The sequence below is a fragment of the Protomyctophum bolini genome (assembly GCF_963924005.1).
Source record: "Protomyctophum bolini genome assembly, chromosome: 5".
Taxonomy (NCBI): domain Eukaryota; kingdom Metazoa; phylum Chordata; class Actinopteri; order Myctophiformes; family Myctophidae; genus Protomyctophum; species Protomyctophum bolini.
Window position 1 is genome coordinate 17014828 of NC_137866.1, and position 27714 is coordinate 17042541.

At 42.8% G+C, this 27714-nt stretch overlaps 1 protein-coding gene across 2 annotated transcripts; it reads right to left on the reverse strand.

Annotated features, from left to right (window-relative positions):
• Nucleotides 1-6882: 6882 nt before the first annotated feature.
• On the reverse strand, nt 6883-26781 carry LOC308316036 (MAP kinase-activated protein kinase 2-like). 2 transcript variants are annotated; one of them, XM_080764374.1, is made up of 10 exons: nt 25925-26781; nt 18645-18784; nt 16766-16830; nt 16554-16633; nt 15350-15476; nt 14130-14205; nt 13313-13437; nt 12764-12849; nt 11677-11754; nt 6883-9386 (listed from the first exon to the last, which is right to left on the reverse strand). In XM_080764374.1, exons 1-10 carry the CDS (start codon nt 26237-26239, stop codon nt 9243-9245), a joined length of 1236 nt encoding a protein of 411 aa, XP_080620500.1. In that variant the 5' UTR covers nt 26240-26781; the 3' UTR covers nt 6883-9242. The 2 variants fall into 2 exon arrangements, with proteins under 2 accessions (XP_080620500.1, XP_080620499.1); XM_080764373.1 differs by having other exon boundaries at nt 11677-11757.
• Nucleotides 26782-27714: the final 933 nt, after the last annotated feature.

Sequence of the window (27714 nt, forward strand, 5' to 3'; positions counted from 1 at the left end):
AAGTTATCTTCATATAATTGGTCTTAGCCAATGGTCATAAGATGGCACCATTTGTGTCTACTTGTTCTGTGTCACAGAGGAGGGACTGTGTGGACAGGTCAGAATACCAGTGACATCATCGGTAGGCAGGCTTGGACATTTCAACAATGGCTTCTATTTCAGCATTCTAACTTTCCAGGAAGAAAAGGGCTGTAATTTCTCAATAAGCGTGCAATCCTCATCGATGATGTCACTGGTACTGTAGGCAGCTTTCTGAACTGTCCATAGCCCACTAATGAGAGTGAGTAGACAGAAATGGTGCCATATCTTATAATGATGAGGACTGATTAGAGTTCTACTGTAAGTACAGCACTTCATAATTGTACATTGTAAATGTCACTTTTCACAACAATTCAAAGCCAGTTTCACTGGACAGCTCCTTGTAAAGCTCTGGCTTTCAGTTGGTAATAATGAGCATCCAGAGAGTTGCTTAAGAGAAAGTCGAGTCCGGCTAATCTGGTAGTTTGGCGTCGACAAGAGTTGAAGTAGTTCTTTGCCTGTTTCTCAGCCCAATGCTGCCACGCTTCACCGTGTTCAGCTTTACAAGCATCCTTCCCATTAGGTCTGTTGCTTTCATTTGCGTTTGAAAAATCCAGCCTATGAATGAACACTTTTGTAATGGGTTTTATGAAGGTTCTGGCAAGTACATATTCCTCCATTTACAAATGTGTACAGAACAACTTTAGACATATCAGAAGGAATCACAGCATTTTAAATGCATTTTCTAATAGATATTCATATTAAATGCTTTATATTTTAAATAGACAATTTCAACTTTGACATTGCACTGTAAATGAGGTGTGGGGTCGCCAAAACATATCCTAACTTTGACATTGCACTGTAAATGAAGTGTGGGGTCACTAAAACATATCCTCCATAAAATGGGGTTGTGGTAAAAGAAACATTTAAGAAGCCCTTTGAGAGTCCCCCCCATTCTCTACAATGTAGTTAAAGGTAAAGGTATTTATGGAGCTGGAACGTTGCCATCAGCCCAGACAGAGGAACATTTGGAGTGATAGTAAATCAAAATGTTTATTTTTATTTTTTTATGAAGACAATTAGGCTAACCTATAGCTATGTCAATAATTGAAATATTTCACGATGAGACGTGTTGTTGGCTAGTAGTACATTGGCAATTTCTTTGCCTGTTTTTGCCATTTCTGCATATTTTTGCCATTTCTGCACATTTTTGCCTACAAAAGTATGCTTTCAATCAACAACCCCAGTGTGCTTCATTGCTGCATTATGCTTTGTTTTCAGGTGTTTGTGTGTTGGCGTTCCATTACAGAGGCCGCCTGCCTGCCTTGCTCCAGGGCAGAGCTCTCTCAATTACAGTGTTTAAGTTGTAGGGAAAGTTAACAAATGGTTTGTGCTGGCGCCCATTCACCCTGAATGATGACCTTCCTGCAGAATGTCCACAAAATACACCGCTCCAATGCTCCATTGTTTCTGCCTTCCTACTGTATGCCTTCACTTCAACAAGTCACATTTTACTCTGACAGGTATGGGGCGAGGGACAACTTCAGACATTTACATTTACGTATATATATCTAGACCAGTGTTTCTCAGACATGTTTGTCTCAGGTCACCCCTGTAGGACTGTAGGGATTTCTTCCAGGGACTCTGATTATAAGATGACCCCCATTTTTCAAGACTAAATTGAGGAAAAATAACATTGAATGTCAAATAATCTAGTCCCCGATTATAATTATAATAATAAAAAAAAACCTATATAAGTCTTATATTCAGGCCAATAGGGTACATATAAAACGGACCCCACTGTGGAAACCATGGTGGTAAATAACCTTTTCATACATGGCAACACCTGAATTACATTGTTACTTTACAGCAACTTTTGTCATTCTAACGGTATGTAAATATGTACCTAAATCTTTTCCCCCGAAGATATGTCATGAAACTAGAGAGAATATCAGTTTACATTATAAGACAGACTGAAAATAACTTTTATACTTGGCATTTAACCACTTAAACCCCAGGCAGTTCAGAAACCAGTCTTCCAGTGACATCATCGAGAACGATGGCTTCCATTATAGCATTGTAACTTTTCAGAAATAGAAAGCCTGCTGTTTCTATTAGCTTGGATTCCCCATCGATGATGTCACTGGTGGACGGGTTTCTAAACTGCCTATGAGACACAGACCGAGTAGAAAACTAATTGTGCCATTTTATCATGCAAATTAGTGAGGACCAATTATATGAAGATAGGTTAAAAAGTATTGAAGTCCGTTCTTTAATTAATCAAATGATCGAGAAGTGTTTTCTTTTTACAACGGATACTTTTTATATAGGCCTAACTGACTAAATTAATTTTTTTGATTTACCAGTTAATCCCCATTTTAATGGTGTTGTGCAAAGAAGCAAAACAGTAGCCAATCTACTGCAGATCAGCTAGTTTAGGTTTCTTAAATAGCTGAAATAGCTAAAAGTGCCCATTACAATTATCGTGTAGGCATTTAACAGACACTGATCAAGAGTGACTTACAAATTGAGATCAGAGTAAGCAGGATAAGCATGAACTGTATAGTCAATAAACATGAGTAAAGTCACATAAATATTATACGTCAGAGAGAACAGTATCGCCTCAAAGAAACTAGGAAAGCAGGTAAACAGTGAACCTATAGCGTCTGTCCAAACAACATATAAACAACATTCTCAACATGCTTTAGTGCTCAACTGTTCCCGCCCTGACTGCCCGCCCTCACCCCTAAACTAGCACGCCACATTGAAATTGGAAGCCAACATGTAATGAACCTTAACTAACCAATTTAATTTGAGAGGAGTAAAGTGGAGACTTCGTTTAATCCAAAAACCTGATGAGGCCCATTCTACAAATGTCCTCCGAATCCTAACAGTTTTCTGAATGTATGATGCTATATCAGTGATCAAACATTTTCATGTTAAAATGATATACGTATTTGGCCGCCGACCCCCATCTCAAAAAAGAAAGAAAAGAAAGAAAACAAGAATGAAAGACAGAGATCCTCACGCTGTTGAACCTCCCCCCCCCCCCGCCAAAAGCCATGTAAGAACAAACACGACATTCAGCTAAATTATACCAGCTTGCTCTTCTTCTCACATAACTCACGTCACCGCTGATGGGTGACGTGAGTTATGTGAGAAGAAGAGCTCATGGTGAAGAATGGGCTTATTACAAGCGACTCTGGGGATTGTTTTTCCAAGCGGCTTGTTAAAATGTTGGTAGTTGCGGTGGCGGGGGGGGGGGCTCGTTTCCAAAGTGTAGTTGCTTTATTTGAGTTTTTGCTTCCTATAATGTTGAGTGAACCAGTGATGCTCAAACATTTTCATGTCCAGGACCACCCCCACCACACACACAAAAATAAATATATGAATTTGTCCACAGACCCCACCAACTGACCCAAGATTTTTTTGTTCAAAAAAAGGCTGATAATATGGTATATAGGTGTACTGTAAAGTGCTCACGTGGCCCATAGTAGTCGCTTCTTTTGGCCTCGTTTCCAAGGCAGAAACCTGGCAACACCGATGGGGCACCTGTGAATAATGTTTTCGCACAAAATTCCAAACGCAATACTGCGGTGGCGCTGTCTGGTTTTTATAAATCATGTCCCCTTGACCAGGAACACCAATGACATGGTGGTGGTCAGTCAGGCAAACAGGAATAATTGCTTCTTTCATAGAAACAAACAAACAAACAAACATCCTAATTCAAAACATATTCCCCCATTGCGCGTGTCTATAGTCTCGCCACAGTCTTATTGCAAATACAGGCTTTGTAAATTTAAAGACAACACATGATTATCATCATCTCTAAGCTATAAGCCTGATGTCAAAACTTCACCCCCGCTGGTCTAATAAAGCCTCCTCCTCGCTAGATACAATGCCAAGTCCGTTTTATTTTGTTGTTTGTTTCATTGTCATGTCAGAACAGGGCAGCTCCATACATGGAGATATAGGGGTGATCAGGTCCAGATCCCAGGCAGAGGTTGTTGTGCTGGTTCTGGACAACTGGCTATCTGACAGACTCGACACCAGGTACAGCACTCCCTGTGGGGGTGTGGAATGCGCGTGTCGAATTTGAAGTTGGTGGGGCGAACGGTTGGATTACAGCCGTACGTACTGTACACACGTAGGCGTGGTGCATTTATATTAGAATATTGATGTATCCTCGCTCAAAGCATCTCTCGGCTCCTCCTCCGAAAGCAACATAACACTTGGGACGCGAGCGATTTCCGAGTCACGCTGGAGGACGGAGTGCGAGGACGAGGCGAGGAGGCCGAGATTTGAGTAACGGGAATCAGCCACTCACTCACTTGACAGAGAGGAGGAGGTGGTTTCACAGTTTGTTTTGTAAATAACGCCCTAAAATGTATCATACTATAGCATCACACAAAAGCATCAAAAGTAGCAGATCCACAAGCTCTAAATGCCTCGCTTTGCACCTAGGTTAGAGCTTGTAGATCTGCTATTTTTCTAAATTTACTTCACCAAATTTTGTTGCCCAAATTGAAAAAATGCGGAAGAGACCATTCTTCCGGGTGCTTCAAAACGCCACTGAGCAACTTCCATTGAAATTAATAGCGGGGGGACGAGGCTGTCGCACCGGTCCTCCCTCTATCCTTTCATAACGCTATGCTCCTTTCCAACAAGCTATACATTTAAGCACTGTGTTTTCACACATTTCTGGGGCTGACCCTGAAAAGCATGTCAACCCTGCTACAGAGCAGTGCCAGCAAGCCCAGGGATGATACAACCCTGCTACAGAGCAGCGCCAGCAAGCCCAGGGATGATACAACCCTGCTACAGAGCAGCGCCAGCAAGCCCAGGGATGATACAACCCTGCTACAGAGCAGCGCCAGCAAGCCCAGGGATGATACAACCCTGCTACAGAGCAGCGCCAGCAAGCCCAGGGATGATACAACCCTGCTACAGAGCAGCGCCAGCAAGCCCAGGGATGATACAACCCTGCTACAGAGCAGCGCCAGCAAGCCCAGGGATGATACAAATGATGGTTCTTCTTTATAACAAAACAAGAATGATTCAACATAAGGCACGTAACGTGAACAGAAACATAATCTCTGCAAATCAACACACTTGATTTGAGCCGCCAGAGCCGGAGTGAATGAGTTAACGCCAGTTAAAGTTAAACACATTGAGATATTAGGTGTACACTGTACAGTATAAGACAGAGTCCACGTTTTTCATCCAAAATTGTGGCATGCTAAAATATAAATACCTCGTGTTGTGACCAACATATTTACACAACACTAAAAAGATTTGGGGTCGGTTTTGATTTTCTGCATTATTCTCATCGCATCATCTTGACGCGGTGCAGGGTACCCTGAAAAATGAAACCACGTGCAGGATTCACATGCAGGAAATGCTCATTGCCTGGTGAGCACGCACGTTTTTCCGATGCAATGATACAATTCGGAATGCCAATTAAACTCAGTGTGTGTGTGTGTGTGTGTGTGTGTGTGTGTGTGTGTGTGTGTGTGTGTGTGTGTCTACTGCCAGTTTGTTAAGGATCAAATGGTTTCCCGGAATTGTTGGCTGTACACAGATCACCCTGACAGGGACAGGGACAGGGACAATCAGAAAGAACGAACTGTACTGAACACACCGAAGAGGATGAGAGTGGATGAGAGTTTCTACTATGGTCCTAAGTAACAATACCACTTGATACCACCCCCACCAAGATGCACGTCCCTCTGGGAGGTGACCCCCTGGGCCCCTGACAGACCAAGGACCAGATGGGAGGGGGGATTAGATCTCCCCGCTGGCCTTGGACCGCCCTCGGGATCCCCCAGGATTAAGTGGCAAATGTTGCTCAAGAAAGGAAAGTCTGGAGCTCTCTGCTGTTGTTAAGAGGTGGAAGATGGATGGACATGGATGGATTGTTCACTTATTATAATATGACATGCTCAGACAGAATAGGCATGCTATTTGAGGCTTTGGGCCACTTCATCCTGTGTCTCTTGGTACAGTTTGAAACACATTTGATGCTAAGGACGAGTATACTCGTCTGGGGTTTAACATGGAAAGTAGAACGTGTCAGAATAAAAGCTCCCTGCCTGCATCCGGCTGGCACCACAGCGAGAGCACTGGAGGACTTTAGTGGCACTAAAAGTGTTAATGTATCAATACTTACACCTACGTTCTTGGGTTGGTGGCAAATGTCAGTGGGGAGTGTCGGGCGGGAGAAGTAGGACGAAGGCTCTACGTCCTCCCGGTGGGGGCTCCTCACTGGCAGGCGAGCCGGTAGGATACAACATTATGTCTTCCCGATGGGGGCTCCTTACTGGCAGGTGAGTCGGTAGGATACAAGAGTACGTCCTCCCGTTGGGGGCTCCTCACTGGCAGGTGAGTCGGTAGGATACAACAGCAGTGACGACACAAAAATGTGCATGTGGAGTGAGGGGAAAAAAAGACAAAATGGGTACAAAATGGGGTGAAAAGCAAGCGACAAATAAAACAGACCTTACTTCCTGCATAAATCTGAGGAGGGAAACCAACCCACCAGGAATGAGAAAATGTTTATGAAATGTTAGGACTACAAAATTGGTCAGGAAGACAAACTACTAGTACTCATTCATAAGGGGAGGTAATTGGTAAAGTGCCAAAGTGTAACTTCAAAGCTACGGTAGATGAGTATTGGGTTTGTAGCAATACAATTTTTACTTAACTTTTGTAAAAATATAACGAGGCATTTAGCAGAAGCTCTTATCCAAAACAATTTACAGGAAGCAAGGACAACACAAGGTTGGTACATCAAATGCAATAGCAATAGTCATCTAAGTCAACCAAGAACCTATCAGTCTAACATTATGCACACCGAAACTTCAGAAGATTTCAAGAGATTTAATTTGAGAGTACAAGACATGAATTTTTTAGTAAGGTGCAATATTATAGATTCTGACATCTCTTAACTACTCCCTTGTTTTATACTGTCCCTTGCCCCTTGGGACCTTATAAACGACACTGTAAAAATCCTCATTGTTACTTTAACTCTTGAGCGGATACAAACGTAATGAAATGGACCCTCTCAAGAGTTAGAAATTGATAAATGGAACACAGATGTACTCATCCATCACTGCTGCTGCTGTGTACCGTGCGTGTTGAAAATGTTCTTGAAGCATTTTGAGGATTCAAAATGCTTTGGTTCACCACCACCAGCTTCTCAAGTAAAACGCTGTTGCGATCGGTCTGTCAAGACGTACATGATGAATGCTGACGCCTACCACCACACAATGGACACTGGTATGGGGGGGAAGGAGTTACAACACTGATATTTGGGACACCACAAAACACCAACAGCAAAGTCTTAGGGCCTCATCTCACCTTACCCCTTAGCGATTTTTTACCATTCTGAAAAACATTATAAAATAGTTCAAATAGCCAAACTACAAGTTCACTACGTGCCAATGTAGATCGGCTAGTTGAACCATTAAAAAAAAAAAGACAGTAAAATATGCAGTGATGTAAATAGGTTTTCAATGTAATGGGTCCCGGGAGCCATTACATTGAAAACACATCTGTGGCAATCATGCATTCATCCAACAACACACATTTTGATTAAAAAAACCTAACCGTTTTAGAATTCTCTGCCACACAGGGCTTCAGGGCACAACTTTCCTATGCAGACGACATTAAAATATTTGGCTGACGTGACTGAAACAAAACACACATACAGTAATAGCACAACCCACAATTCAAAAGCACGTCTCATACAATCCATTATTCTTATTTTTGCGGCAACATAATGCACCCGACGCAGAAAATAAAAATACTGTTTACGTGAGGTATGAATGAATAAATGTACAATCAATCAATCAACAATATAAGAGACATAAAACAATTAAAGCACTATTATACACAGATGTTTTCCTCCACCCCTGACAACACTAGGGATTTATGCAATAACCTTCAGTGCACATACTAAAATATTTTCCAGTGCATAGCAGAGCGAAGAAGCCGAGTCACCCCCGCACCGGAACGCTTACGTAATCCTTTGGTGTCGCTCTTTATGGTCGCTCGGCTACCGATGACGGCATCCAGTACATATTAGCCAACTGTGAGAGCCATGTGGGGGACACAAACAAAAGACCCTAATTATACTTCTGTGGAGTGCTCAATAATCTTTTGACGTGTTCGACGCACAATCGTGATAACTGTCTGAAAATGTAAATCGAAATTATATATTTCATTGGAGTGCTCAAGTAAGCCTTTAAGTAATTAAAGGAGTTGTTCACCAAAAATAAAGACTTATTTTCTATCGATTACACACCCCATGAAGCCTTGAATTCATAGAGATGTTTTATTTTTTCGCATTCCTGAGCCAATACTTTCGTCTCCTACCAGAAACCTTAGCATCTTTTCGCCGGTCATCAAATGATTGGCTTAGGAAAGTGACAAAAAAAAATAACTCCGTTAATTCAAGGCTTCATGAACTATACTCCTTTTAAGTGTTCAACTACTAGAAAAATGTTATATAGCAGTGGTTCACAAGCTGCTGTGTAACAGCTGCGGTCTATGTTTGACCGCTTTGCCTTTCACTAGTAGTGCAAGCCATCTTTCTCATTGGCTGCCGTAGTGGCCGTACTAGCAAGCTATCTTTCTCATTGTTTATTTCAAGGACCCCCATAACGATTGAGTGTACAAATGTGTCATTTGTACACAGTCACAGTTACAGAACTGTAAGGGTCCATTTGTAACACTGTCAGAGTTACACACCTGGCTCTAGGAACACCGAGGGTCCCTGTGGTGGAACCCCCACTATGAGAACCACCGTCCCTGTGGTAGACCCCCCACTATGAGAACCACCGTTCGATTGTGATAACCGTCTGATCACCTAAAAATCTGATCGTCTGATCACCTAAAATATGATCAATGACACATTTGAATCATAACATCTACGATAAAAAGGTTACAATGTTGACAAAAAGACACACAATTAAAACACCTTTTTTTCCTCGTTTTTTTGGGGGGGGAAATAGCAGTCTTCAAACACTGGCCATTCTCTGGATTTCCCAGAGTTCTCAGTGGGAGCGTCTTTCTTTGTGTGTGCGCGCGCAAGGCGAGGCAAAGCGAAACGAGAGAAATAACAAGTCGACACACACATCACAGCAACGTTCCTTAGGACAGACGGGACAATGTGTGTGTGTGTGAGAGAGGGCTTTTTTCTAAAAGAGTCTTTTGTTGTGGTTTCACAGGCCTGGCGGTTGCGTGGATGTGCTTTTGACTTTTTTCCGCCTCTTCATGAGCAGCGGGTTGGTGGAATCCTGGAGGGTTTTGATAGTGATCTGCTCGTAGTCCACTCTCATGGTGGCCAGGGCGCTGGTCATCTCCTCCTGAAGGGTGACAAACAAAATAATCACACTCGTGTGACGTGTCAATGTTTGTTAAACTGCCGTAAACAAACATTAATTTAAAGGTCCATAGACTTGGCTGCCACTATGTTTGTTACAAGTGCCCTTAAAGGTGCTCAAAAGGTGAAAAGAAGGAAAGGCTTGGCTGCCATATGACGGTCATTTAAGAAGGCAGACCTATCATCAGTCTAAAAACTCTAAACAGTGTAATATGTAGAAAGAAATATATAATCACACCCGTGTGAACTGAGCGGTGCAGGCTGCAGTTATAGTTATAGTACTCCGTGGGAATGGCCCTATATTTGTAACATTGAGATGTAGTACAGTGTCAAGAAATGGAACTACTCAAGTAAAAGTAAAATTACAGTACCTGAGCAAATAATAAAACTTTCACTTCACTGCACCTCGTTAATAAAAGGACCACGATCAAAATGTTAACGAGCGCAGGCGTTGCGTCATTGCAGTTTTAACCCATTCTGAACGGGAACCCGTTTTGGTGTTAGCATCATGTTATGCTTTAGCTATTGAAAAATAGCAGATCTACAAGCTCATAGCGCGCCACCGAGTGGCGCGCTACGAGCTTGTAGGTCTGCTATTTTTGAAAAATCGAAGAACGACTTGACATTTTTAGAATCTGATCTCAGGTCAGAATGGGTTGATCAGACCAGTGTGTGTCCAGTGGAAACCTCGTATTAATCTGATCTCAGGTCAGAATGGGTTAAGTACCTTCTATGAGCTTCACACGCCAGGGGGGGTTCAGCACATGTATTATTTTATCTGTTTTTTGTTTTGTTTTGGGGGGGGGGCGTCCCTGATGACAGTAAAGTGACTGAAAAGGTATACAGTACTTGTAGCCCTTTTTGTAATTTCCTAAATAACATTTTTCAGTGTGTATTCTTGTTGCATGGGGATTGTTGACCTTTTGATCAGCGGCAGTGATCTCAAGCTGCAGGTTTTATGCGCTGCAGATGGCTCATCAACGCTGCCTGCCTGCCTGGCACATAATTTGTACCAGGTTTTATCGTTTGACTTGATGTCGAGGAAGCGATACAGGCTTCAAGGTTTAGGGAACTATAATAATAATGCTAGTCACTTGATCCTGGGTCTCGCATAGCCAGCCACACAACTACTCCACTGAATGCTATGCCAAGAGTCTGGCACTGTACACCTCCTTCGTCATTTCCCTTCACGAACATATATTTTCAAAAATATCTTTTAAAACATATTTTTGAATTCCCATTTCTGATAAGCAGTCAAATCGACTAATTTGATTTACAGTAGGACAAATTAATGTGACTGCAAAGGCAATAGTTTTCAGAGCTTCCATTGCACAGACTGTATGACGGAAGCATTTGAACATTGTGGGAGGCAAGAGTCTGCCTGAACCACAACATCCCTGTTCAGGAGGGGGGAATTCAGGCAAAAACAAGCTTTTAACACAGCACGTTGTGAGCTTGTAGATCGGCTATTTTCAGTGAAGAGGGGGGGGGGGTTTAAGTGTCTAGAAATCAAACGACAACCTATTTTTATTTCTCAACAAGTCCAGCGGGCATTGGGGCAAGCGTTAGTTCAGGTGCAGTCTGAGTGAAATGGATGTAACCATTGCATTAACAATAAACCTAAATGGAATAATTACACTGTGCAGCCATTTACTTCACTTAGAAATGCAGCCCAAATGTAAAGCAGACAGTGACCAGTAGAGGGCACAGTTGGACAATGTTCAGTGCTTCTTTCCTTCTGATCGATTCATGAAAATACACTTGAGGATTTTACAGTCTAGATGAGGGTACAACTTTTTCCTTCTTTTTTTTTAGGAAGGGAGGACATAGATTCTGAGGTAACAGGATCTGTGGGCACCAAGGAAGAGTGAGCACCTCAGTGTTAAAGTGATGATGCCCACCTATCATGTATCTGATCCCGACACCACCTCCATGACGGCCAATCAGAAGTGGAGTACAGGGGACATGCCCACACACACACACCCTTCCTAGAGAGAAGCAGCACATGCTCACCCATGAGGCCTACCCACGAGGCCCACCTATGAGGCATGAGGCCCACCCATGATTTTGGGGTCCGTTGGCCCAGAGTCCCATACACATGTGTTGGTTTGATGCATATTTTGTCAAACAGTGCCCAATTTGACATAGTTAGATTTGATTACAGTTTCTATTTGAGAATGTTTAAACTTACAACCCAACGAATAAAAATGGAACATAAGAAAACTAAAACTAAAAATGTTCAACTTCAACATGAAAAGAAGCCAGACGCATACCTTGACATCCTCCCACACGTCCTGTTCTTCCTGCAGCACACGGCTGGTGTGTAGAGGCGTCTGAGGGACTTCCATGGACTGCTGTGAACATAGAACACATGGATGGTGAGAAGATTTAAAAATAATAATATGCAGCAGCAGCAGCAGCATGTAATCATAACCTAGCTCCTTCTAACGCTATAGACCAGAGCTAATCGTAATCCTTGTAAAGACCAAAGGGACTGTGGTTGTTGTCGAACATATATGCTTAAGCCTTGTATAAATGTAATGCATAACATCGTGTATACATTTCTTTTCAACCAGCACGGTCCCGTGTGGCTCTCCTCTTGTAACTCTGTCTGCTCTCACCAGCAATGAACCTAACATCCTATGCTGCACCATAGAATGTGTGTTCCACATCGAAAATAGCAGATCTACAAGCTCACAACGTATCCATCCACTTTTATCGTACATAATCATGCATCATCTCATACTGGCCAATCAGAATGCCTGTTGCCACAAATTTACGTCATATTTGGCAGACATTTGACCTAATTTCAAGATTTGGCGTACATTTGACCTAATCAAATCAAAAGCTGTATATAGGACAAAAAGTTTATTTTACCGCCGAATAATCGACTAATATTTTAATATTATGGTATTCAAGTTGACTACCAAAAATCACGTTTGGTTAATGGCAGACGATGCAAGATAAAGCCGCGCACTAGCGTCATTTCCATCCACCAGCTGTTTAAAAACCAGGGAGACGTCTGCTCTAGGCGCTTTCTTGACGCTACCGTCTGGGTACAAGCAGTCAACATGTTAACTTGTTAACCCCCGACATCCCTGTTTTGGTAATTTTATTAGAAATATTCAAACTGTCAATGTTACCAACATTTAAATTAAAAGCTAGGTGATGAGGTCCAAAATCAGTATGAGTTTGTAGATCAGCTATGTTTGAACAATGTTGAAAATCCGAAATAGTGCTTAAAGGGAAAACACAAACTATGTGGGTCAGTGTTCTGTGGAGTGGGTCAGTGTTCTGTGGAGTGGGCCAGTGTTCTGTGGAGTGGGCTAGTGTTAGTTAGGCTGTGGAGGAGGTTCTTACATTGATCCAGGGGTGGTTCATAAACTCGGTGATGCTGATCCTCTGGCTGGGCTCGGTCTTCAGCAGGTGGCGAATCAGCTGCTTGGCTGAAGGAGAAAACAAACCGGCAATGATCGCACAGGCAGCTCAAAGGTTGCACACACACACGCGCGCGCGTCTACTATCTACAATGATATCCTTATCAGTCACTTAGTCAGCCTCTTTGACTTGACAATTGTTTACTGAAACCATCACTTCTGACTGATGTTAAATGTCATATGTGACATAGCCTGGTCTAGAGGGGTGGGCGCGCATTTAGCCACATCGCACCACTCTGGGTTGGTGGAACTAGTGGTACTAACCTTCCTCTGAAACATCTCACCACTCTGGGTTGGTGGAACTAGTGGTACTAACCTTCCTCTGAAACGTCACACCACTCTGGGTTGGTGGAACTAGTGGTACTAACCTTCCTCTGAAACGTCGCACCACTCTGGGTTGGTGGAACTAGTGGTACTAACCTTCCTCTGAAACGTCGCACCACTCTGGGTTGGTGGAACTAGTGGTACTAACCTTCCTCTGAAACGTCGCACCACTCTGGGTTGGGGAACTCGTACTGGCCGTTGCGGATGCGTCTCTTCATGCCGGGGGAGATGGCCAGGCCGTGGTTGGAATAGAAGGGTGGATATCCACAAAGCCTGGATGGGAATGGAATGGACAGAAATTATAGGTCACGAACGTCAGTCTGGTTATTTGAATACTACGACCAAGATGTCTCGGTTATGTGATCACGCCCAGGGGTCGCTCTCCCATAAGTGAGACATTGAGTATTATGAATAAATATTTATTTAGGAATAGGGTAATGTTTTTCCGTAAAACAAACCAGTAAAACCTGCAAAACCTTTGGCCAGTGGCGTTTCAAAAAGACACTTTCAAAAATGGTGTAAAATATACAAAAGCAGATCTACAACCGCAATGTATTGTGACTTGTGAGCTTGTAGGATTGTTGCTTTTTTTTTATTAAACCCGACAGCAACGATATTCTATTGTTTGACCACAATTATTTTTTTAAGATTAAACTTAAAATGAAAAACACGGATAAACTGATGGACAGTTTTCTGTTTTTTGACGACACACATCCTCCTTCAGGGCTGGTTCTGGTTATTAAGAAAACGTAAACAAACATATCACAGAACTCGACATGTTCTGGAAAAGTATCAGGTTACAGGAGGTTCATGGTTGCCCTTCATAGTGAAACAGAGACACATGTTAAACCCATGGTTATCCTCCTCCATAGTGAAACAGAGCCACATGTTAAACCCATAAACAGATGTCAAAACCTGCAATCAGTATATCTCCATGATCCCGTTGACCTCTCGGTTTGACTTACAGGATGTACATGATGACGCCCAGAGACCACATGTCACACGATTTGTCGTACTTCTCTGGACCGAGGACCTCCGGGGCTGTCACAGAGGAGAAAAACAACAAAACAATTAACTTTTGGGCTGTCACAGTGTCAAATAGGAGAAAAGAACAAAACAATGAAGACATGTTCATTTGTGTTACAACTTAATGCAGTGGTTTGTAAGCTCTCAAAATCTGAAGGCACTCCTGAATTCAAAAAGCAACTCTACACGGTCTGTGTTTAGCATTTAGAGAAAAGAAAAAGTCTGTGTCTGTGTGGTTCTCACAAAATTCACACTCATCACAACACAGCAGTGTGACTCTGAGTCCACACACAATTTGGTAACCGACCACTGATTTAATGTATTCCACACATTGGCTGACAATTGAAAATACAAAGAAAAAAAGCAGCTGAATTTAAAACGGGCACATGTCTAGTCCACAGGATGTTAACTTCTTGTTAAGCAAAACATTAGCCGTGCAGCGTCGATACTGTACTTTCCACAGGAAGTACCCTATATACCGTTTACGATCAGCAACTTCTTAAACACGCCAGTGAAATCTCCTGCCAAGGAAAGCTCTGTAGACAAACAGTATAAAAGGTACCGACATGGCTGTATTATAACCCCTTGAACCCTGCATGGGAGGAAGACTCTCTCTCCGTCAGGGGTTTCAGAAAAAAAGCAAGATATAACACGTGTTGCATGATCGCAACTTTGAACCTTGCCCTTCTGTGAGCTTGTTAGAGATCGGCTATTTTTGAAACATTACCGATGTCCATGTACTCCATGGTCCCCTGTGTGTGTCTGGAATAAAGTGTTATTTATTCGACAAGAACTCTAATGAAAACCAAATAAAAACCAATGACAATTTATTCAACAAATAAAAACTAGACTAAAATGTTATGAACAAAATAAGACAAGTCCAGTTTATGCTTGGTTGCTTGCTGAAAATAACAGACCTACAGTTTATGCAGACCCAACTTGTGTGAGATTGTAACTATAAAAGCAGCCATTACAACACCACCAAAATACTTTTTTTTGTAGTACTGTAGATTTAGTCTAGACTAGACTAAAACTAGAATAAACCTAAACATTTCAGATGACTGAAATAAGACTAAAACTAAATGAAATTTTATTTTTGAATAAAATTCCATTTAGTCTACGCCAAAACATAATAATAAAAAAAATCAACAGTGCTTACCAACATAGTAGGGGGTGTAGCAGGGTGTGGCCAGTGAGTTGAGAGTGGTGATTTCTTTGGCGAAACCGAAGTCTGTGAGCTTGAGCAGAGCGTCAGGTCTTTTGGATGTGTACAACAGGTTCTCTGGCTGAAAGAAGAGTCCACAACAACAGCTCAATTGCACAGCACAACAGAAAAGCAGCAGTCACACAAAACAATTCTACATGGAGCTACAGTACCGTCATACATTTACAATGTAGGCCTTTTAGTAGACACTCTTTGACCAGAGCGACTTACAATAAGTAAACACAATAGATAGATAGATATAGATAGATTTTGTCCAACAGCTCCAGTGCAAAACATAAATACAGAATAAAAAGAGCATGAACAACATATAAAAATACATCACAAAATCGAATGCAGTAGAAAAAGGAAAAAGCTATTTTAGCCAATATTTTATAATAAGTTTGAATATGTTTGAATGTGAAGCTGACAACCTTTTATTAAAGTTAAAATATGGAGATAAAGAGGGTTGTGTGTATTGGACAGTTGTGCTCCACTGCAGGGGGTCCAGTCACAGACCCCCTTGATGCTGCTGTCAGTTGTTCATGTCAGACAGTCAGACTACGGCTGGTCACACCTCACCGGTCAACCTAAACACTGTTGTTACAGCGTCTATTATTGTGACATGCCTACATGTAGAATACCACCTTTTAAGGGCACTTCACTGATGCAAAAATAGTGTCACTAAAGGGGTACAATTACAATTTAGGCATTTAACAGACTCTTAATCCAGAGCGATTTACAGTAACACAAGCAAACACATCAAATGCATAGAAATAGTCATCTAGGGTCATAAGTAGACTAAGAACCTAATATCCGTCTAACAGTAGAATATCTGAAAAATGAAACAAGGGTCATTGAATACAATGTATGAGTATGATAATACTATTTAACTTATACAATTGGGGTGATGGTATTTTGTCTCTGTGTCAAAGGTCATGCCATCAACATCGTTCCATGAGCAATGTTGATGGCATGTAGGAAGTTAGGAACTATTTACCTTGATGTCTCTGTACTGTAAGTGATGTTGGCATGTAGTTACTATATGTATGGTTTACCTTGATGTCTCTGTGGCCGATGTTGATGGCATGTAGCAAGTTAGGAACTATTTACCTTGATGTCTCTGTAAGTGATGTTAGCATGTAGTTACTGTATGGTTTACCTTGATGTCTCTGTGAGCGATGTCGATGGCATGTAGGTACTGTATAGCTCCTCCTATGCTCTTCATGATGTCTGAGGCCTCTGGGGGGGGGGGGGGGGGGGAAGAGAGAGAGAGAGAGAGAGAGAGAGAGAGAGAGAGAATAAATTAACACACCGATTGAGCCCCTGGTAACAGAGAAAGTGACCATTGGGAGAGAATAAATCTCCTTTTACCTCTTTCTGTGAAAGCATGATTCCCTCGGTCTTGGATATGACTGAATAGCTCACCGCCATCCATACTGAGGAAAAATAAAGGAAAAAACATAATTATTTATTATTATTTTTGATTTGAGCAGCCCATGTAGAAATCACACTAACACAAACATTTAGATAACGTATAAAAGCCCTGTATTTCAATCTTTATACTGTATGTTAAAGCTGCACTATGTAACTTTCCTCTTCTACCCTGGATTCAAACCTGGTTTCCTGCATAAGTGCTGAACGTATTACCATTGAGCTAATAGAGCCTGCCTGCTCGCTCGCTCAGTGAATACATTTATTTTGGACCAGGTCAGATCCTGTCTGGGTGAGCCATACCTTTGACACGAGCTAAGGGCCGATTCATACTCCTATTTTAGAGCTGAATAAAAGTCAATCGGCTCTGTAGAGCCTACAATGTGACGTCATTTGAGGTTCACCGAAGTTCTCTCTTCGGTGTTACTGAAAATTTCTGACGAGCCGAAATCATTTCGGCACTACAGCGCCGAAACAGCGGTAAAATAGGAGTATGAATCGGCCCTTAATGTCTCAATAGAAGAGCATGGAGACAAAATACAACCACCCCAATTGTAGTTATATTGTATTAACATACTCTTACATTGTATTCATTAAAGTTACATAGTGAGGCTTTAAGAATAACTCTAAAATAGCAGACCTACAAGCTTGTAGATGGGCTATTTTTGGTACGATACGCCACCTTGCACACTTACAGATAGTTCTTACAGACTGTTCAGCGATTACTTTCACTGCCAATTATCATAAAAACTGAATATCGTTATGAAGAAATGAAATGCTCCACCCTTTGAGAACATGGCCAAAACAACCCAATTTAAATATATTATACAAACACAAGCCATGAAAATAAATTTTATAGCTACTATTCGGTTTGTGTGCCACACATTAAAAAAACCTGGTTTGACTGTAGAGTGAAACCAAACCCAGTAAAAGTCTAAACTCCAAGGAGCCGTTCTTTGACAGAATGGCAGCTTAAACCTAATGACAAACATCTGACATCATTATGTGGGTGTAATAAAAGCTATTATGCCACGTGCTACATTCTGTGCTACTGTATTATAATAAAGTAGCATAAAGTAGCATAGCGTCGCTGGCAGGTGGAAACCTTTATGTTCAAAAAACATTTTTTATTATAGTCTTGAGCTTGTACTGTAGATCGGCTAATTATTGTGCGACACTCTTGTACAATGAAGTATGTATGGCACTCGTTTACTAAGGTCGCCTTCACACCAGAAAGCTTCACTGCGATTAAAACGAATCCTTCTACACATTGTCGGAAAGTGCGCTTCGTTTGGCAGGTGTGAAGGCTCTTTCTTAATCTAATGCGCATCAAAGAACTGCATCGGTGCAGGTGGGAATGCAATCTCATCAAATAAAGGGAATTAAGCAAACAATGTGGCGGATGAATGAGGAGTAAAGTTGGAGACCGAGAAGGGATATTTTACACAGCGAGATGTCCCCTTTACCTTGAATAGACGTGATCGAATGAGGAGACCGAAGCCCTCATCGAAATATGGTCAGATGAGCACATTAATCGATTGCTTGAGGAAACACGTAAAAACACCGCAGAGTATTCCTTCTTTCTATCTGTGTGTAAACATGGAGGGCTGCCACTGTGTGCGGGGATCCAAGAATCCATCTAGATTTGTATTAGGAAGGGGGCGTGTCAGATAAAATGAATATCAAATATCTAAATACTGAATAAAGAAAATTAAACACTGTTGGGGGTGTTCACAAAAGCCTGAGTAGATGATAAAATGACCCCAAACATGTTTGACAGTTTGTGTGTGTAACTGTGTGTGCGTGCACCACAACCCACCATTCCATCACGATAAGCAGACACTTCCTGCCCTGGTACAAGTTCTCGTAAACGTCGGTGATGCGTACAATGTGCGTGCACGGAGACCCCCTCCAGTGGAGCTCAACCTCTCGCCTGGCCTTAGGACAGTCCTGGAGCATCTGAAACACACACACACACACACACACACACACACGTTGGTATTAGTATTCTTGCGAGGGCTCAGCTGGCTTTAGGACAGTCCTGGAGCATTCTGAGAACACACCCACAGATTAGTATTACTACACTTGCGAGGACTCGGCTGGCTTTAGGGGCGGCAGTTGTTCAGAGGTAGAGCTGCCGCTTGGGAACGGGAAGGTTCCCAGTTCCATCCCGGATGCCCCAGAGTAAAGCCCAAACCATACCAGCTGCGACTCCTTGCAACAAAACAGTTTTAAGCAAGGTCAACCAAACCAATGCAAATCCTTGATAATGGTTGCAAGTAATTTTAGCTTTGAAGTGTCCTTGAGCAAGACACTGAATGCCTAATTGCTGACGATGTGCAACACACACACACACACACACACACACACACACACACATCGCCATATTGCCTGGGGTCAGACCTGTGCAGTGGCATCACTACAAACAAACAACTTCCTTCTTTCATGTTTATCACTACACCATAAAAGCACAACCTCGTAAGCAAACATGGTGTTTTGGTTCAGAGCCAATCCCCAGTTAGCCTCAAGGACAGCGGGCGATTTATTTTCAATTTAAAAAGAAAAGTGGCATCCAAGTTAGCCTCGGCCCCATGCTTACTTATCTGCGAAAAGAAAAGCCTGGTCACAACGTAAGACAGAGAAGCTATCGGCGCCGGAACAGCCGTCAAATGTATTTTCCCCGGATACGATATTTTCCCGACCAATCACGACATTCGCGGAGAATGTAAACTGATTTGTAAAGCATCAACGTAATTTCCTTGGGCAATACTTCCGCTAAAATCCCACAACTTCTGCTGATAGTATTTTCAGAGTAGGTCTTGCCCAGGGTGCATCCAAGTGGGAGTGAACTTTGAATTTCACCCAACACCCAACAAGTTGTTCTCCCAGGCCTGTTTGTTTTCTGCCATTATTGAATAACACGTTTAGTATAAAATGATCAAAGGACCACTTCATCACTTTTCAACCCATCTTCATATAATTGGTCCTCACTAATGTTCATGATAAAATACCACATTTTCTTCCTACTCAGTCTGTGTCTCATACTGTGGGCGGTTCAGAAACCCGTCCAACAGTGACATCATTGATGGGGAATCCAAGCTAATAGAAACGGCAGGCATTCCATTCCTGAAAAGTTACAATGCAAAAACTGAATATCTCTCTCTAAGAAGAAGAAGAAGAAGAAGAAGGGAAGACAATGGTGGCATTTTAACATGATTAGTGAGGACCAATTATATGAAGATGGTGAAGAGGTCCTTTAAGCCAATAGTACATTATTTATTTTGATTAGTGGTAGTGGTCATTGTCAGCTAAATTGTTTGGGGGCGACAATTAAATCGTTAAGTAAAATGACATAACAGCTCTAATGGTGACACTGACAGGCAACAACCCCCCTCCCCCCTTATATCTGATAAGAAAGACACAAAGGCCATTCAAGGAGTAGGAACTGGTGGAATCACTTTCTCTGGGTGGGTTTCTCTTCCCAGGCTTGTTTACTGTCATGTCGTGGGACGGGACAGGACACTTTGTGTGTTGCAGTTAGTTCAGTTCTCATGCTGAATGAATAATCCCCCAGTCATCTCTGGCCTCTAGCGCCGGGCTACTTTTAGACACAGGCATGCATGTCCCCGTCGTCCCTCCCTCTCTGACATCATCGGACTTGGCCAGACAGCAGAGTCAACAACATAAATAAACCACCGCTGCCCGTCGTGGGGAGAGAAACCTCACGTCCTCCATATTTTTTTTAACTTTTTTTGTGTTTGTTCTTCGCAAAATAACTCATATCATTCACTGCCATTGATTGACGAATATATTCGTCATTTTCAATCCAAGGCGCAGACCGCGGCGCCGCCATTGACATATTGATTTTAAATGGTAAATGGTGCATTTAGATAGCACTTTTATCCAGAGCGCTTTAGATAGATTGTGCATTACATTCATAGTATACACCGATAGATACTATCCATTATACAACAGGTTATCAACTATAGGGTAGCTACTAGTAGTAGTCGGCATGGTAAAACAAGCGCTCCCTACCCCAGACATCCTAGGGAAAAAAAACTCACCTACCGGCCACCCTACCCCTGAGCCACTCCCACCCCTAATTTTTACATCAGAACTGCAGTCAATAGCAAATGCATTCTAGCGTAATCACCTGATTATTAAATTCCAGCTGACAGCAGATTATAAAAACACCTTCTAAATCCTGTTTTCTGAAAAAACCATGTACACACACACACACACACACACACACACACACACACACAGTCACACACACACACACACACACACACACACTATTGTCTGTCGGGTGGAAAATTACCTCATATATCCAAAACTGTTACTTGATTCAAAGTAGTAGATCTACAAGCTCGAAAGTCGAAACACGTCGCTTCACACCGCATTTCGAGCTTGTACAGACTTTTGATGCCTTTTTGTGTGACGCTGTAGTATGATAAAGTACGGCTTTTTTTTACATTTTATTACATTTTGTAGAATTGACCTCAGGTCTTTAATGGGATAAGCTGTGCAATCAATCACATACTGTATAATCTACAGTATATTATCTATTATCTACACGGTGTATGCTCTGTCTCTCCTTATCAGTGAACTGCGTGGTCAGCACAGACAGCATACAGTTTGTACCACATCCGTCTCTACTGAGTCATGATGACTCACTCATACATCTTCAGGCCACATACTTGAACCAAGCCCACAGAACAACCCAACATTGAAACCACGCGCCCTACTGGTCAAAGCTGGGACTGCAGGCGGCCCGTGGAGTTAGTAGAGTCACCCCCACGCACCTGGGCTTTAACATTTAGCGCTCGTTATCACCTCCGCATTTTGGACACCAAATGTTTGGTGTCCACTTTCATGGGCCCTATCATAGGAGCCAACCAATCATATCAACGATTGAGGGGTATTACACGTCAAAACGCCACTGAGCAATTTCCATTTCAATGAATAGCGTCCATACTGTAACTGTATATAATGAAGTCCACAGCACAGTCTAATGGAGTCAGTGCTTTTAGGATGACTCCATACTGTAACTGTATATAATGAAGTCCCCAGCATCCTCTAATGGAGTCAGTGCTTTTAGGATGACTCCATACTGTAACTGTATATAATGAAGTCCCCAGCACCGTCTAATGGAGTCAGTGCTTTTAGGATGACTCCATACTGTAACTGTATATAATGAAGTCCCCAGCACAGTCTAATGGAGTCAGTGCTTTTAGGATGACTCATGACTCCATACTGTAACTGTATATAATGAAGTCCACAGCACAGTCTAATGGAGTCAGTGCTTTTAGGATGACTCCATACTGTAACTGTATATAATGAAGTCCCCAGCACAGTCTAATGGAGTCAGTGCTTTTAGGATGACTCCATACTGTAACTGTATGTAATGAAGTCCCCAGCACAGTCTAATGGAGTCAGTGCTTTTAGGACGACTCCATCATCTGCGTCCATACTGTAAGTTATAATGATGTCATCCCTCCCCCCTCTTATCTGCAGTGCAGCTCTGCAAACAATGGGTTTTGCTTGTTGTCAACACTGGCGGAAAAGTAACTAAGTACATTTGCTCACTGAAGAGCGATACTTCAGGCCTCATACACATGTATCAAGGGGGGGACGACGACGACGACGACAAATTGATATGTATTTGGCCGCGGATCCCCCCCCCCCCCCATCTGAAAATAGTTTGTGCCAGGACCCCCAGAGAAGGTTTAGAAGAGAAGTGGTTAAATGCTGTATTAATAACCACTTTTGCTGGGACCCCCCCCCCGCAAGTATAGAAATACACACACACACACACACACACACACACACACACACACACACACACACACACACACACACACACACACACACACACACACACACACACACACACACACACACACACACACACACACACACACACACACACACACACACACACACACACACACACACACACACACACACACACAGCTGACTAATGCCTCCGAGAACAGAGCAGAGGAGGAGGGCAGGACGGTGAGGTAATGTGAGAGTCTGATCATCATCATAATCTCTGTAAACTGAACCGTTGGCAGCGAGCAGAGCCTCTCTGTCCTGAAGGCAGAGGTAAGAGGAAGTACAGAGGACGGGAAGTGGAGGACGTCATGAAATCAAGAGAGATCCGGGAACAACCACAAACGCCATTACATTATCCCCCAAATCCTCTTAATTGAGTTGATTTATTTCTCAACCTGGACTTCAAAAGCTCTTTGCGTTGTGAGCTTGCAGATTGCCTATTTTTGAGCGGTGCAACCGCTCCCTTACGGAGCCGTGTGTGGGTGGGTGGATGACTGGCTGGGTCTGAGCACGAAAACAGCATGGTTGTTTTTCACCACCTGTGCGCAACCTAACACACACCCACACGAACATATTAAGTGTATATATGATGATTTCGGGTGTGCCAGTACAGTACAGTAGAGGGACCCCCACACGGTAACAGTCATTTCTCAACCGTTTCGGACGCGGGGCGGCATGCCGGAACCGGCCTGGCCCCCTGGGCACGTTCCTGGGGGTCTGGATGTTCGGGGGACCCCCACATGGTAACTCTGTCATTTCTCTACAGTTTCGGAAGCGGGGCGGCTCGCCCGAACCGAGCCGGCACCCTGGGTGCGTTCCTGTGTGTCTGGAACTTCCGGGGCCTGCATATCTCCGCGTGTTGAAAACAACGCGTTGTGAGCTTGTAGATCAGCTATTTTCAGCACGGAACACTTTGTACGACAAAGAATAAATCATGCATTACTGCGCTTCACTAGTCTGTGGGAGCCGGAGGGAGATGTATTTTGTTGGCCGTTCAAGGCGATATGGACACATACCTCCTCGACCCAAAAATAACAAGCTATTGGAAGCCATTTTTATTGGCACATTAGGTTTAATCAAACAACAAGTTTCATCAGTGTTTGGGTCGGGAGGTTCTGTGTCTGCTGCCTGTCTGCCTGCAATGACATGATCATTGTTGTAATCTGATCGCCATGGCTGTGTACTTGTACGTGAGAGCACAGTGTACTTGATAATGTATTTATACTGGAAATATATAGCTGGATCCTAATGACGTAACTAACAACACTGAGACATAACAACTGCTAGCTGCAGCAAGCTGACCTTGCTGTCTGAGATGTCTCCAGTAGCTCCTATAAAGTATGCTACAGTTCAGTCAGTACACAATACATTATCAAGTACACTGTGCTCTCACATACATGTACACAGCCATGGCGATCAGATTACAACAATCATCATGCAGTGTTGCGCGCTACGCGCTCCAGTGAAATTGTACGGCTGAGAAAGATTCGTTAATTTGTGTCGGATACGGACTTATTGGTGGGGTTTCCACTAGATATTAAGGCATGTTTAGTGCGTTTTAGTGGGGGGTTCGCCTGGAAGGCTCTATGGAAACACTCACTCTTGAACGAAGTTGAATGTGAGAAAGTGACCTTCACACATGCCAGAAATGAACACGTTCACAATGACGTTCACCAAAGAGAAATACAGTACACTCAGTTTACAAAATATAACCATTTTATAACCATACTAGATGAAATGAGAGTTAAATGCTGCAATTTGTAGAGAAAATATGACTCCTAATGTCGTTGAAGCGGGACTCATAAAATGTCCATTGGGACCCATCTAAAAGACCACCCCTGGGTTCCAGGACCCATTACATTGAAAACCTATTTACATCACTGAAATGTACAAGACCTAGTCATACATGAGTCATACTGAGGACCTAGTCCTGATTGGCTGCCACACACGCTGCTGTCATGTATTGGTTACTCAGTCAGGTCACATGACCAGGAAACAGGTAACAGGAAGCGGGTAACAGAAAACTTTGGAGACACCCAATGTTATGAAATGTAACGTTATGATTGATTGAGACCGACTGGTTGAGAGGAGTGTTTGTTACTAAATAAAGAAACCAGAAATCACTATGTGATCATTTCTTGTTTTTTGACAACACATTGGCTACCGAATTGACGATACCAGTGTCATTAAAAAAAGTCAAATAGGCCAAACTGATAGGGATGCTCCCATCAGGTTTTTTGGGACCGATTTCCGATTATTTCTCTCACCATCGGTTGATGCCGCGTAAGGGGAAAATTGAAAAAAATATCTTCCAATATGATTATGTCAAACCCACAAAACTGTTCCTGTATGTGTGTGGATTTTTAGGCCTGTCACAAAGATGCAAATCTGATCTTTTATACTACTTAAATGGTATAAATTACCCATATCGGGTAAAATGCGGATCACCGATCGATTCATTTGGAGTGAAAATCGTCTGGCTTAAAATCGGTGGCTGATTGATTGGAGCACCTCTAAAAATGGGTGATGTGCTCATTTGACAGAATAGCAGAGAAGAACAATAACAAGCAGCCTTGGCTATCAGTCTATCAGATCCAGGGGAGAGGGGACTGAAAGGAGAAGTTATTTGTGGATCAGAATGACAGCTGCAGTACATTACAACACTCACTGACACCTCCTGCTGCGCACGCACACGCACACCAATATGTCAACAATGTACCATACCAAAGCCCCAGCCATTCTCACATGGACGACAGTAGCCTGTCAAGGTTGGATTCAGTGGTGGTCTGGTGGAAAGTAAATAAGTGCATTTGCAAGTAATGCAAGTACACTGCACTTATGTACACTTTTGATATTTTTTTTGCAGGGGAGCAGAAGATAGAATAGCATGCCACTGAACTACTGACATATGAAATACCATTTACAAGCCTGTTGAGTTTACCGAGCCTAGTGAGCATATTTTGATTAATAAATTGAAAATGGAGGACCCTTATATAGTGCTAATAAAGTGCTTTTTCTGTTTTTATCCTAGCAGATATTGTATTGATCTGTACTTTCCTAGCCATGGTTCAAATGACAATTTTCAATCAGTGCTGTCAGTGCAATGTGTGCATACATTGTTAGAAAATGTGTCCCCTTCTTGTCCCTTTCTTATAAAAAATAAAGACCAACTCAAACCTTTACAATTCAGCAGAGACACAGGCAACAATGCCAGCACAAGTTGAAGATGGGGAAGAAAAGCAAATAAACTTATTTTACCTTCAAGGCACACTTTTCTCCGTCGTCCTTGCGGAATATCTCCAGCACCTTGCCGTTGATGCCCATTCCCAGAACCTGGCTGGTCACCTTGTAGTCGTCCGTGATGGCGTTCTTCTTGATCAGCAGCGGGTTGTGAGGCTTGCAGAAGAAGTTCGACACGGGGAACTGGGGGAAGCAGGGGGCCTGCTGCTGCTGCTGCCCATGGATGTTGTTTAGGTTGGTTGTTGTCGGTGGTGGTGGCCCCTGAGGCCCCTGCTGTAGAGACCCCATGCCGGGGAAGGCAGCCTGATTTTGGTTCGGGACGTTGGACAACATGGTTAGATGGTGGCCCCGCACCGGCCGGGAGTTAAGTTAGTTATGGCCCCGATATAGAGTTGTAAATAGACCTGGTGAAAGTAGTCTGAAAAAACAAACTTGTCCTCTCCTCTGTCGTCTTCGCCAACTGAGTTAAAAAAGGGGGAAAAAGCTTAGCTTTAGGCTAGCTTTAAGAGCCACACACTCTCGTGTTGTTGTTGTTGTCCTGGGCTGGCATGGTCCTTTTTAGTGCTGCTGCTACTAGCCTAACCCACTGCTGTTGTTAGCATGAGCCTTCTTCCAACAATACACTTTACTTTCTGCTTCTTGTCAACAGTAAGGTTCCATGCAGTTCACATGAACCCTCCCCGAACCGGACCTTTATAATGTTATCGAGACGACAAACTAACTAACACTGTCTGACTGCTGCTTGCTTGCTAGAAGGTGTCAGACACAAGATAAATAAATGTCATTAGCTGTCTGTCCTCCTCGGCTCCTGTCCCAGTCCCTTTCTGGACAAACTTCACTATCATTCATGTAATGCCACCTGCGCTTCTTTTCAGTAGGAGGGTCCCCCGGCTGACTGTTACACCGACATCGGTGACTTGGTGAAATGTTGGTACCACAGGAGGCGCTGGTGGGTCATCCTGATTAAGACTACCGGTAATATTGATCCCCCTTTTTCCTACCATGCTACACTCTGCGCGTGTTAAAGGGAGGTCTTCCCTTCCCTTTGCAAAGGAGAGCTATTTAGGGGGTCTGCTCAACAACTGTTTTATTTTAGTTTTTTAACACACTCCGAAAATGGTTGTAATTTCGGACAAATCCAAATTAATCCAATACTGATTAATCAGAGTTGCATCATTGATTGAGACGTCTACCCATGGTCGTGTGGTACCATTACAACAGCATAAGAATAAAATAGACATGGACAATATATTCTAGCGAGTGGATATTGTGTAGCCTATGCCTGTCTGACTACAGACTGCACTCAGTCCAGAATAATTTTGAGCACATAGTCACAGACCTTTACATGTCTACTTTTCAGACCATGATGACCTCTCAAATAGTCATATTTGAACTGTGGGGACCCCCGAAAATAATCATATTTGAACTGGGGGGACCCCCCCCCCCCGACAAGCACATTTAGCTTGACTCCTATAGCTCTGGTCCATAGCCTTACTGCTAAGGCTATATGGACCAGAGCTAGCTTGACTCCATTCAACAGATAAAAAATAGCAGATCTACAAGCTTGTCAATCAGCCATTTTCACAATGTTTGCCTCTTTCTTATATTTGACAATTTGGCCAATGTTTGACCAGTTGTAGTTTGTTGATTACTTTTAACGCAGTAGCCTATGTTTTAATTTATTAAAATGTCCTTAACCTGTCACAAGGAAGTAAGGAACCCTTACCTCCAAAATGATGTGGGGACCCCTGGGGGTTCTGAACCACCGAAAGTAGGTCTACTCATTATGCAGAATGTATTTCACAGGT